This window comes from Hemiscyllium ocellatum, chromosome 17 (assembly GCF_020745735.1).
Source record: "Hemiscyllium ocellatum isolate sHemOce1 chromosome 17, sHemOce1.pat.X.cur, whole genome shotgun sequence".
NCBI lineage: Eukaryota > Metazoa > Chordata > Chondrichthyes > Orectolobiformes > Hemiscylliidae > Hemiscyllium > Hemiscyllium ocellatum.
The window spans coordinates 15,153,529-15,166,976 of NC_083417.1; the positions used below are offsets into that span (position 1 = coordinate 15,153,529).

The window sequence follows — 13,448 nt, forward strand, 5'->3', positions numbered from 1 at the left end:
TTAATGATGCAAACTTCTTAAGCTACTTAATAATCTTGATGTAAAAGAATTTTTAGGAATAAATAACCATAATGACAGAATTTTACATTACGTTTTAAGATAAGTTCAATCTAAAGCAAGGATGTTAAATTTGAATAAGGAAAGTAACGAAGGTGAGAGGCACAAGCTGTTTGAGGCGGAATGCAAACATACATTAAAATGTATGACTGTAGGCAAAGGGTAATATTTAAAGAACTACTACATGCCTTACATGAAGTACTTGTTCCTTCAAGGTGCAAAAAAGACTAGTCAACCCTGGTTAACAAAGGCATTTTAGGATGTACAAGATTAAAACAAAAGGCCGAGAAAGTTATCAGAAGTCTGAGAGTTGGACAGTGTTAGAATACAGAAAAGGGCTAAGAAATTGATAAGGGAAGGAAGACTATAATATGAATGCAATCAGCAAAACCAAACAACCTCACTGCCCTGTGGCCAACCACTTCAACTTCCCCTCCCACTTCCCCAAGAACATGCAAGCCTTTGGTTGCCTCCACTGCCAAATCAAAGACACCCACCAACAAGAGAAAGAACACCTTTTGACCTATGCTACTGTCCATCTTTCTTCTCATCTAACCACTCCACCTTCCCCACTGACCTATCACAATTACCCCTCATCTGCAACCACCTTTCGCCTTCCTACCTACTTCCCCGCCCACGGCCCCAGCCCCTGCCCCAGCCCCAATCGCATCCCCCTATTTATCTCTTAATCCCCCTTCCCCCTGATAATTCATGATAATGGGCATACGCCCGAAACGTAGACTCTCCTGGTCCTTGATTGTTGCCTGACCTGCTGTATTTTTCCAGTGCCACCCTCAGCGACATAAAAAGCAAAGGTTTAGCTAAGATAAATGCAAATGCATTACAGGCAGAATCTGGAGAATTTATAATGGGGGAAAGAGAGAAATGGCAGGGAATAGAGAAATGACAGAGAAGCTCAATGATTACTTTTGTCTCCATTTTTCAGAGGAAGACACAAGAAATCTCCCAGAAGTACAGATCCACGTGACTCGAGAGAATAAGGAGTTAAAAGAAAATTAGTATTACAAAGACAGCAGTACCGGAAAAGTTAACGGGGTTGCAAGTTGATAAGCCCCCACGACTTGAGAGTCTACATACTAAAGTATTTCAGGAGGTGGTTGTAGAGATAGTCAGTGCATTGTTTGCATAAATTCTGTGGAAAGCTGTATAGATTCTCAAATGATCTCTGCAAGTTGGAAACTAGCAAACATCACTCCTACTTCAGAAAGGAGCAAGAGACATACCAGGGAACTACAGACCTGTTGGCCTTTATTAGTAGTAGGGAAAATGCTGAATTATTATAATGGATAGGATAAATAGAGACCGGTTTTAATGAGCTGATTGGGAAAAATTAGCTTGGATTTGCAAATGGGAACTTATGTCTAACAAACATGGAGATTTCAGGACGTTACTAACAAAATTGTTATAGGGAGGTCAATTGACAAAAACTAGTTGGACTTTCAAAAAACTTTTGATAAGATCCCCCAAAGGAGGAGTGGGGGTTAGAAAAACAAAGCACAAGGTTGGAAGTAATGTACGGGGATGGATTAATGGTTGGCTAACAGGCAGAAAACAGTTTTTTTTTTAATGCATTCACAGAATTAGAGCATCGCTGGCCGGACCAACATTTATTGCCCCATCCTTAATTGTTCAGAGTCAACCACGTTGCTATAAGTCTGGAGTCACATGTAGGCCAGACCAAATAAAAATGGCAGTTTCCTTCCCTGAAGAACATTAGCAAACCAGATGGATTTTTCCTGACAATCAACAATGAATTCAGGTCACAAAACACTCTTAATTCCAGATATTTATTGACTTCATATTCCACAGTAGTATGTTGAAGTGGCAGGTAACTGGAAGCTCAGGGTCATTTTTGCAGTCAGAACATAGGTGTTCAGCAAAGGGGTCACTCCATTGTAGAGGAGACGACATTATGAGCAGCAAATTCAGTAGACGAGATTGAGCGCTTCACTTGGAATATGTGCTTGGGGGCTTAGATGGTGAGGAGGGTGGAACTAAATGGGCAGACGTTACATCTTCTGCAACTGCAGAGGAAGTGCCACCAGGGTGCTGGGATGTATTGGGAGTGAAGAAGAATGGATCAGGGTGCCCTGGAGTGAACAGTCCCTGCAGAAGGCTGACAAGGAAGAGGAGGAGAATATGTGAAAGCATAAATTGTAAAATCTTTCCCCTGGTTATGCACTATAAAATCACCAGGTATAATGCAAAAATAATCACTTAGGACAGATCAGATTTTTGTTTTGTTTGTAGAAATACATGCTGGCTCCGATTAATTAACTGAAAAACTCTCCAAGAGCCTCGATTATTTTGTCCAATAAGGATTTTAAAACCTTACCCATACTAGTGATATTACATTTACCAGCCAATTATCATCAGGACTAAACTCTACACCACTTTTTTCTCACATTTGCCATTCTCTAATCCTCTTGCATCCTGCCTCCTTCTCGAAAAGGTTAGAAAGTTATGGTACGTCGTCCTAGATTCTTTCAGCAATCCGGGATGCAAGTCATCCAGACCAGGCAATCTATTAACTCAAAGCAGAGCTAGTGCCTCCATATTTCCCATGAATTTTCACCCCATCTATCAACCTAATCATGTCCACTTCCTGATATTCTGAAGGCACCCTCTTCTTTAATAAACATTGATCAAAAAACTCAAAAAGTAAACTAACAGTGTCCTGCAAGTCCACACATATAATTGCCCTCTTTGTCCTTAATCTGTGATAAGAGCCATATCTGGGATCTGCTGGAAATATTTATCAGAATAAAATGTTCAGTTGAGCTCAAGAATGGCAATACGATTGATCAAAAAGACTGCAAAAGACAATGTATATTTTTTGGTAGTTGCATGGTGCTTTTCTGCTCAACGGAAGAACCTTTGGTGCACTATGACATATTGGTACTGCACGTGGAAAGCAGAGATCCAGAAACAGCATTAGTACAAGAGTAGTGAGGGAATGGTTAGACAGTGTTTACTCATATGCCACAGATACTCTTTCAATATAGATCAGACCCTGTAGTATTGCAAATACATGTGTAGCCTGATGTTTCAAGTAAAATAACTCAGCAGGAAGCCATCCAACACCAACTAAGTCACAATTTGCATTCAAAGCAAGGAAAACAAATCAAGGGAGGCAAGATATTTCTCAATTTCCAACTATAAAATATTTTCTATTCATCAGGAAGGTAATACTGAAATCTGTGCTACTTACCAATCCCAGAGTTGGCTCCAGTGACAACAACAACTTTGCCACTTAGGTCTCGACCTTGTAGAATTTCCATTGCAGTACTGTTCCCATCATATCTCTGCCGAATATTTGGTTTTTCAGATGCTTCTTCAACAGTAAATGCTAAGCGTGGATCCAGATATGTCGTCCTTTTGTTTATATGACTAAAAGAAGAGATGTCATAAGCAACTTTCACAATTAATTTTAAGATCTAAACAAGTCAAATGGGGAATAAAATAGACAAAATAACTGAATTCATTATTACCCCGCTGTTTTTACCTATTCACTTTCTAATTGTATACATCAAAGTACAAATTATAATTGAACTGGAGTATTCTTTTTACCACAAATTGAATTCTTTCTTAGCCAGAAGCAGCTCTAAACAAAATCTGGTTTCTCCATAGAAATGAGTGGTTTAGAATCCAAACTTATTGCACAAGTGATTCCCAACACTGCACTTACTCTTTTCAAACAGGGTATCTATAAAAACTAATAAAAGGAAATGCCCCATCACCAGGTCTATTGTTACTAGAATCACAGAATCCCTACAGTGTGGAATCATGCCCTTTGGCCCAACAAGTCCACACCGACCCACTGAACAGTAAACCACCCAGACCCATTCCCCTACCCTGTTATCCTATATTTACCCTTGACTAATGCACCTAACCTACACATTCCAAAACACTATGGACAATTTAGTAGGGCCAATTCACCTAACCTGCATGTCTTTGGATTGTGGGAGGAAACCCCCCAGTGCACCCAGAGGAAACCCAGGCAGACACAGGGAGAATGCGCAAACTCCACACAGACAGTCATCCAAGGCTGGAATTGAATCCAGGTCCTTGGCGCTGAGAGGCAGCAGTGGTGACTACTGAGCCACCGTGTGTGGTAGCACGAGTTAGAAAAGACAAAGATACAACATCATTATTCAACATTTTAAATGTGGAATCTATATAATGGCCATGCTTCTCACTGAGAAGCAAGTCAAAAGGAAAAGGTTAAAAATGAAAAGTTAGGCAAACTGTTGCAAAAAAAGTGCGTGGAATGTTCAACTCTTCAACCCGCCATTTCAGTAGGGACATGTAGTGGGTGAGGAACCCAAGTACAACAAAACTAGACATAGTTATGGCTGTTTAACTCAGCCACAGCATTAGCATCTTATTTCCCAATTTTCTCGTCAAACAAAAGGTGAGTGAGATCACATACCAAATCTGTCAAAAAGAAGCATTCTCAAATTGCTATTCCAGTCCCATTCTCCCCACTATCACATCATAGGGAGCAGAAAGGTGCAGTTCAATCTATATATACTTACTCAACAAAGTACACTTGACCATTATCATCTGTTTCTCGTTCCCAACCATATGGCAAATCTATAAGACAAAGAGCACAATTTTTACACTAGCTTAATTCAATATTAAATATATTCAACTATAACTCCAAAATAATGGAATATTCCCCTAGGAGTAAGGCACTATGGTCACATGGATTCTGTTTTATTGACTCCTAGAATGAGAGTAGTGCTGGCAAGGCATTGGTGACATATAGATTGGAGAAGCTGGGGTTATTTTCTTTCGAGAAAATCACAATGGTATTTATTAGAAGCATTCAACAGCACAAAGAATGGAGACATAAAGGAGAGAGAAATTGTTCTAACCAGTTAAATGATTAAAAACTCAGATGTTGACGTAAAGTGACTGGCAAAGAACCCAGAGAAACCACAGGGGGGAAAGAAACTTCATTTTAATGCAGTTAGGATCTGGAATGTACTGCATGAGTGTGTGGTACAGAAATATTAAACTAAAGTTCAAAAGGAATTTGAATAGCTTTGACCCATAAAATGTTAGGCTCAGGACAGAGAAAACTTCCACATTGCTGCATATTTAAAGTATGGAGCCATCTGAATAGTTTCTTAAATTTAGAGTTGAGAGGAAAACAACCTTTGTACACTTCTGAAAAATCTAAGTTGCTACAATTATTTTATATATCACCCATAGCATAATTTAACAGTATTATAAATGTAATTTGCAGCACAAATCTGTTTTTTAAATGAAAAACTTGAACCATATCCAATGTGGCCCATCATCTGAAGCCATTACTCAGGGAATCCTTTTAAGGAAGTGCTCTCAGCAATAAAAACTTGAAGTTAGTTGGAGGCCAATTCAAACTGAAGTCTTTATTTTTTGCAGGAGAAGTAAATCCTAGCCCCTGTTCTTTGGAAGTGACCAAATTAACAATGGTGAGGAAGAACACCAGGCAACTGCACACCTTTCATAGCTGTTGCTGTCTGAAAAGGCAACAGACACACAGATTAGAAATAAAAAAAAAGACAGATGATGCACAACATAGTATGTGTATGCTGAAGCATTTTTAAAGAGCTGATCTGTGTGTTTGCAATCTTTGAGATTTGTAAATTATAACTGAAATTCCAGTTCTGGAAATACATTTTCCAATTGGTAATATCATAATATATAACCCCACATTCATAAGAACTTGAGCTAAGTCTCAATAAAAGAACAATAATCTGCCCTTGTTTGTTCTTTGAGATGTTTCTCAGGCGGACAAATACTATATTGCCTCATTGCGATTTTGATGCTAGAAAGCAGCATGGAATGTGTTATGGACTTGGCCAGACGACTCAAAATATTCTTAAGCAGGCAGCCCAGACCATAACTTGGCAATTTGTTTTGGTAAGTGTACAGTGAAACTTGCCGGATTAAGTTAGAGAGGTTGAAAATGTGTTGCTGGAAAAGCGCAGCAGGTCAGGCAGCATCCAAGGAACAGGAAATTTGATGTTTCAGGCATTAGCCCTTCATCAGGCTTATGCCCGAAACATCGAATTTCCTGTTCCTTGGATGCTGCCTGACCTGCTGCGCTTTTCCAGCAACACATTTTCAGCTCTGATACCCCAGCATCTGCAGACCTCACTTTCTCCTCCTAAGTTAGAGAGGTTGACTACCAGGTTTAAAACAGACAAAAAAAATTATTCACAAATTTACACAATGAAACACAAAGACCTACAGAACTCAATCTTTCCAAACTAGAGTGTTCCGAATATACGGAACAGTTCCCAACAAGGAAACCCTCTTGCAAAACAGCATACATGCTTACAGATTGAAGTTAGAGGGGCCAAAGGAGGAGGGAGATGTGTATATATATGAGAGAGCGAGAGCGAGAGAGCGAGCGCGAGATTCCACACAGCTCACTGTTGAACTCCCAGCCAGTTCTGGACGACATTAAACCGCTCAGCTCAGTTAGAGAGCTGACCACTCTCCTTTCTTTACGCAGGTCATTTCTAAAACATGACCACTTTGGCCTGAAGTCTCATCTGTTTACATACAAACAAAAAGGCCTCTCAGTACCCTTTAATCTCCATACCATACCAAACTGATCACAGCCTGGCCTGGTTTATTACCCCTCTAAAAAAAAATCAAGGACAGAGTATCCTTAAGCCAAGCAACAGCTTTTAGGCAAAAAAGGGATTAGAGCTTTGTGACAAACGAAAAGAATATTAAGATTTTTTAAATGACAACATTAAGTTCCTGCCACAAGCCTTGCTAATTTTCTGGGATCTTTGGAAGTAGTCGCTTTTCTTTTGCATTGGACTAGATATTACAATGAAAACAGTACGCTAACCATACTCAGTGTTATTTTGGAACAAATAGCAACTTCCAGCAAGCAGCCATACACAACAAATGCAAATATTCATACATATTTCCTACAGATGTGATAACCCCTTGCAACCTTCCAGAAAGTGATATTTTCATCTGGCTTCTCTAAATATATAAAGAGGAAGAAAGATGCCAAAATGAACATAGACACCCAAGTTAGCCTGACGTCACTAATGGGAAAATGCTAGAAAGAATTAAGAGCTAAGCATTTGGAAAAGAGTGGCATGATCAATAGAGTCCACATGGATTTAATAAAGAGAAATCATGCTTGACAAATTTACTACAATTCTTTGAAAATTAAACTAGTCAAGTTGAAGGAGGAGTCAGTTGATATGTTTGTTTTGACATTAAGAAAGCTTTTGACCAAGTTCCATATAAAAGATAGTGTGTAAAATTAAAACACATGGGATTGGGAGTAGTGTATTGAAATTGACCAAAAACTGGCCGGCAGACAGGAAACAAAGTAGGTAAAAACAATGACTGCAGATGCTGGAAACCAGATTCTGGATCAGGGTTTTTGCCCGAAACGTCGATTTCACTGTTCGTTGGATGCTGCCTGAACTGCTGTGCTCTTCCAGCATCACTGATCCAAGAAACAAAGTAGGAATAAACAAAATTTTTTTCTGAATAGCAGGCAGTGACTAGTGGGATACCAGAGGGATCAGTGCTAGGATTCCAGCAATTCACAACAAATATTAGTGACTTGGATAAAGAAACTAAATATACTATCCTCAAACTTGCAGATGACAAATCTCAGACGGAGGATGAGCTGTAAGGAGAGTGCAACAATGCTTCAGTGAGATTTTGATAAGCTGCAGGCAAATGCAGTATAATGTGGATAAATATGAGGTTATCCACGATGGGAGCAAAAACTAGAAGGCAGATTATTCATCTGAATGCACAATCACCCTTCTCAATTTATAGTCAATGAGCCCTTGATGTCGTTGTGCACAGGGCAGGTATGCAGGTGCAGCAAGCAATATAAACAGCAAATAATATGTTGACCTTCATAGTGAGAGGATTCGAGTACAGGAGCAGGGATGTTTTGCTGCAATTACACAAGACTTCAGTGAGCCCATACATGAAATACTGTGCATTGATTTAGTTTTATCTGAGGAAGGAGGTTATTATACTGGAACTACAGCTAACATAAGAACAAGGAAGCAGAAGGCAATTCAGTCCCTCAAGCCTGCCCCACCATTTTGTACGATCATGACTTACCACAAAAAGGTTTATCAGATTCCTGAGATGGTAGGACCTACATATGAGGAGTGGTTGAATCAGTTAGAATTATACTCACTGGAGTTCAGAAGAGTAACAGGGATTTCAGAGAAACCTTATAAAATTCTAACTGCACCAATTCTAACATGAAGTTATGGGGTAACCTTAGAGGTTTATAAAAACATGAGTAGTGTAGATGAGGTGAATGACAGGAGTATTTTCCCCGGGGGTGGGAGATTTCAAGACTAGGGGGCATATTTTTAAGGTGAATGGAGAAAGAGTTTTAAAAAAATAGACAGGAAGCATAACATTTTTCCCCACACAGAGTGATGTATGTGTGGAATGAACTTCCAGAGAAAGTAGTGGATGTGGGTACAGTTACCACCTTAAAAAGAAATTTGGATAAATACATGAAAAGGAACTGTTTGGAAGGATATGGACCAAGCACAGGAAGGTGATTATGGTCAGCATGGACTGGATGGAATGAAGGGTCTGTTTCCATGCTATATAACCTTAAGATGAGTCAGGGTAGATGTAGGAAGGATGTTCCTGATGGTAAGGGACTCCAGAACCAGGGGCAACAGTCTAAGAATATGGGGTAAACCACACAGGACTGAGATGAGGATGATTTTCTTCACAGAGAGTAGTAAGCCTGTGAAATTCACTATCATGAAAATAGTCAAGGACAAAACATTATATAATTTCAAGAAGGATTTGAATGCAGAACAGCCTCAATTTTCCGAAAGAAAACGGCAGGTAGGATTTTATTCAGATAACTGATCAGGGCTCGCACGGCAACGGCAGGAACAGGGCTCGCGCAGCAACAGCAGGAACAGGGCTCCCGCAGCAAACTTTTTCCTGCTCCCACTGACAGCCCAGGACTGCCTGCTCTCTTGTAGACCTTGCTTGGATAATTGATGTTTGGATAACCGAGATTGCTCTATATACTACTTGAGAATAAATGGATCAAAGGATATCGGAGAAAAGCACACACAGGCTATCAAGCTGATCAGCCATGATCATAGTGATGGGTACAGCAGGTTTGAAGGGCCACACAGCCTACTCCTGCTCCTATTTTCGACGTTTCAAGAGTGGGGGTGTGTGGAAATAAAAATGGGCAACCAGGAAATGGCAGAGAAGCTGAATAAATACTTTGCATCAATCATTTCAGCAAAAGACACCAATAATTTTCCAAAATCACCAAATCATCAAGTGGCAAAATGAGGAGAGGAAATAAATACCTGCACAATAATTACCACTAGAGAAAAAATGTTAGGATCACCTGGACTTGAAGTCTTCAGGTATTAAAAGGAGGTAGCTACAGAGTTAGCTGATGCACTAAACCCAGAAGACCATAAGAAATAGGAGCAGGGAGTAGGCTATTCAGCCCCTCAAGCCTGCTCTGCCATTCATTAGGATTATGGCTGATCCAACATTTCTCATATCCACTTTCCTGCCCTTTCCTCACAACCCTTGATTTCCCTACTGATCAAAAATCCACCGATCTCAGTCTTAAATAGACACAAGGAATCTGTCCCCACAGCTCTCTGTGGAAAGAAATTCCAAAGACACACAACCCTCAGAAGAAATTACTCATCTCAGTCTTAAATTGGCACTAATCTATTCTGAGACTATGCCTTCTAGTCCTACAGTCTCCCATGAGGGGAAACCTCTTTTCAGCATTGACCCTATTAAGGCCCTGAAAAATACTATATGTTTCAGTAAGATCACCTCTGAATTCCAAGGAGTGTAATGAGAAATTCACCAAGGCTCTTTAGACAGCACGTTCCAAGCCAACAACTAATATCTATGAGGATAAGACAGCAAATGCAAAAGAACTACCTGCAAGTTCCCCTCCAAACCATTCACCACCTTAATTTGGAAATATATTGCCTCTCTTTCAATATCACTGGCCCAAAACTCTAGACTCACTCCCAAAAAATCTGGTGACATGCCTACATCAAATTGACTGCAGCAGCACAAGTTGTCAACTCATCATTACTTTCACTAGGACAAAGTGCTAGCCCAGCCAGCAGAGCGCACTTCTTTTGAATGAGTTTTTAAAACTAAAATGGTTTTATACTTTAAATTGAAGAACCAAAATGGAAGCATGCCAGCTCTTTCAAAGTCTGAGCTTGCATGGTTCATGAATACAGTACCAAGGCCAGGAACAGATTTTTTATCATTTAACCCTGATCGTCCTTGACAACGAGAAACTTCATTGGACATATTCAAGCTCAAACATTGAAAGCCAAGTCATTTAAGGAATTTGTTAGAAGATCAAAGAAAGTATTCAGGAAAAATTTGTTATGCAAGTAATATTTTTCAAATCAATCCAGTAAATTGTGAAATGCATCCAAACAGTTACACAAAAACTTAACAAGTTTCATTCTGAGGGTATAGTATAACAGCAACACGCAAAGTTAGCTCAAAAGTAAAAAAACAGAGCCAAACATAGCCATGCTTTATTCAGAGAAACTGAATTATTTGATGTTCGTATTACAAAAGACAAATCCTGCAATGCAAGTTTTCTAAACTGGGCATGTAGTAACTGGAGTTTCGAAGAATGATGGGATCTCATTCGAACAAATAAAATTTTGACAGATCTTAACAGACTGGATGCAGAGATGATGTTTTCCTTGGCCAGAGTATCCAGAGTAAGGTCTCAATGTACGGTCGGCCACTTTGGACTAGATACATTTTCTTCACTCAAGAGGATAGTAATCTGTGGAACTCCATGTGGAGTCCAAGTCAGTGAATATATTTAAGAAATAAATGAAAAGACTAAAAGGCTAAAGGAGTCATGGGGAATGAGGATAGAGTGGGAGTATGGCTCCGAGACAGAGGGAATCAACAATGGTCGCATTGTTTTGAGCCGGCTGCACTATTCATTGATCAGCCCGTTAACAGATGTATGCACTCACCCTTGCCCTTAATTGTGGAGCAACACCAGAGTTGCCCTTTTCTTCATCCTCCATTCTACTTTCCTATATTCAATAACTTCCACCACATTCAGTCTGTGCCATCAAAAGTATCTTCACCTTCACACACAGCCTTCCAGAGAAACCACTGCCTCCACGATGCTATGGTCTACTGTTCAAGCATCCCCAACACCAAGACCCAAACAAGTAAAACGAGAAGTGACAAACATTCAAAACCTGAAGACACTTATTATTTTAATTAAACATTACTTTTCTGAGTAAATACATTTAAACACATCTCAAATTCTCAATGAAAGTTTCTACTGTTTTCCATTTTGTACATAATAATTTTGTTTAGATAAAGTTCCTCCAGCAGCAGCTCATAACATAGAATCACCATGATTTTCAATTTTAAAATCTTTGGGCAAATATAATGAAATATACATTTCATTAATTTAATCATAAAAGACTTAGAATGCCACAGACAAGCAATGAAAACCCTGCAAATCACTATTCTTGAAACTGCTTCCATAGGAACAGGCATTCAGCCCCTTGATCTTGATCCAACACTATTCAATGAGATCATGGCTGATCTGTGGCCTAAAGCTACACTCACCTGCTTCTGGCCCATATCCCTTGGTAGCCTAGCTACCTCAGATTTAAAATTAAGCTAAGTTATTATTAACAACTGATCTAGCATCTATCATTTGTGAAAGGGAGTTCCAAACCTCTACCACTGTGTGTAGATATGCTTCCTAACATTTCTCCTAAACATTCTGACCTTAATTTTTAGACTATGTCCCCTAGTTCTAAAATTTCCAATGGAAATAATTTATCTTTATCTACACTTTTTTGTATTGTTAATACTTTGAAGACTTCAAAATTCTAAATTGTAGAGAAAACAGGCCTACTTTGCATAATTTCTCATTGCTTAAAAGCTGCTGTTTCTGAACTTTTATAAGATCAGTCATTAGCACCTTGCCCATGTCTGGGGTTTCACAATCCATGAATGTTTACAAAGCAAATTTGTGATAATAGAATTATGGAATGTTCTATATTGTAAAATTGCAATTTATAATACACACCTCCAGCTACACGTTTCTTTTTCCCGGTTTTGGGATGGTCCCATTGAGTCTTCAGTTCAATATGACTGTTGAGTAAAGAGAAAATTGTGAAACTCACGGCTTAAAATTTTTAGGTGATGCATTTACCTGCAGAACACTTGTATGAAACCACGAAAAAGGAAGACAATATAAGGAGCATAACAGAATGAATTCAGTGAAAGCAAAATTGCAAATTATGAAAATGCTGCTATAATACTTTACTTTAAAAATATTTGATTGTATGTTATTTTATACAACTCCATAACCCAAAATTCCATGCTCAGCATCCATACAACACATACAGCTGCTAGTAGTTGGTTTAATGTAATTTTCATTTCCACACATTACAACAATCGAACTGGAGGTGTAAGACATGGGACAGAGTTAGGAGAGACTGGAAGAGGAAATATGCTGTGTTAATAGGAAATTCAATAATTTCTTATCATTTTAAAACTTACCTCAATTTGGCCCTTGGCCACAACAAAATCTGATCTTAAATAAATTGATCTGAAGTAAATAAATCTTAAATGAAATTAGCATACATGACAGTGATAGGAAAACCTATTCTCAGAATAACGGATCATTCATTTACGAGTTAGATAAGACATTTGTTAACTCAAAGGATTTAAAACCTTATTCCGCCAGTTGAATTTTAAAGAATGAGACTTTCAGTTTTCTGAATAATAAGAAAATCAAGAAATCACGGAATCCAGTGGTGAATTGAAGTCAAAGATCAACCAGGAATGAATGGGATAACAGATGGCTTACTTCTATTTATGTCATTGAAGAAGTATACACAGAAATTTTAAATCATCTGAGGCTCGCGTTTTCAGAAGTTCTGGAGTAGGCAAGGAAATAGTCAAACAAATGATGGCCTGGGAAGATGGCCTAGGAACTCACACTAACTGGTCTAGAAAAGAATGCAGGTGAAACAGTAATGTGGCTTTTAGGAAGAAAGTACAGCCAACAATAGGTGGCTAAAGAAAATAACAAATGGAGAAGCAACCACAGGTGGACTTGAAAATTAGGTTCAGGATATTGAAAGTGATTTGCAATGATCCAGTGGATCGCAAGTGACAAAAAGGTGAAGAAGCTGGGCTTTCTGCAGCAGAGTTTGCAAAGTATGGAGGCAGAGACTTCAGACAAATTATCAACAGCAGATGGTGCCTTCAAAGATATAATATTTCTTTTTATTTCTCTTTATTCACTTTGTTAATAATAATCAAGAGAG

General features: G+C 38.8%; 1 protein-coding gene across 3 annotated transcripts in view; it reads right to left on the reverse strand.

Annotated features, from left to right (window-relative positions):
* wwox (WW domain containing oxidoreductase) overlaps positions 1-13,448 on the reverse strand; it is a 947,793-nt gene that overhangs the window by 926,809 nt on the left and 7,536 nt on the right. For all 3 annotated transcript variants that reach the window (XM_060837945.1, XM_060837947.1, XM_060837946.1), the window contains exons 2-4: positions 12,200-12,264; positions 4,617-4,674; positions 3,290-3,468 (exon numbers count right to left, since the gene is read on the reverse strand). In XM_060837945.1, coding sequence (XP_060693928.1) covers positions 3,290-3,468; positions 4,617-4,674; positions 12,200-12,264 — 302 coding nt within the window. The remainder of the gene's footprint in view (positions 1-3,289; positions 3,469-4,616; positions 4,675-12,199; positions 12,265-13,448) is intronic.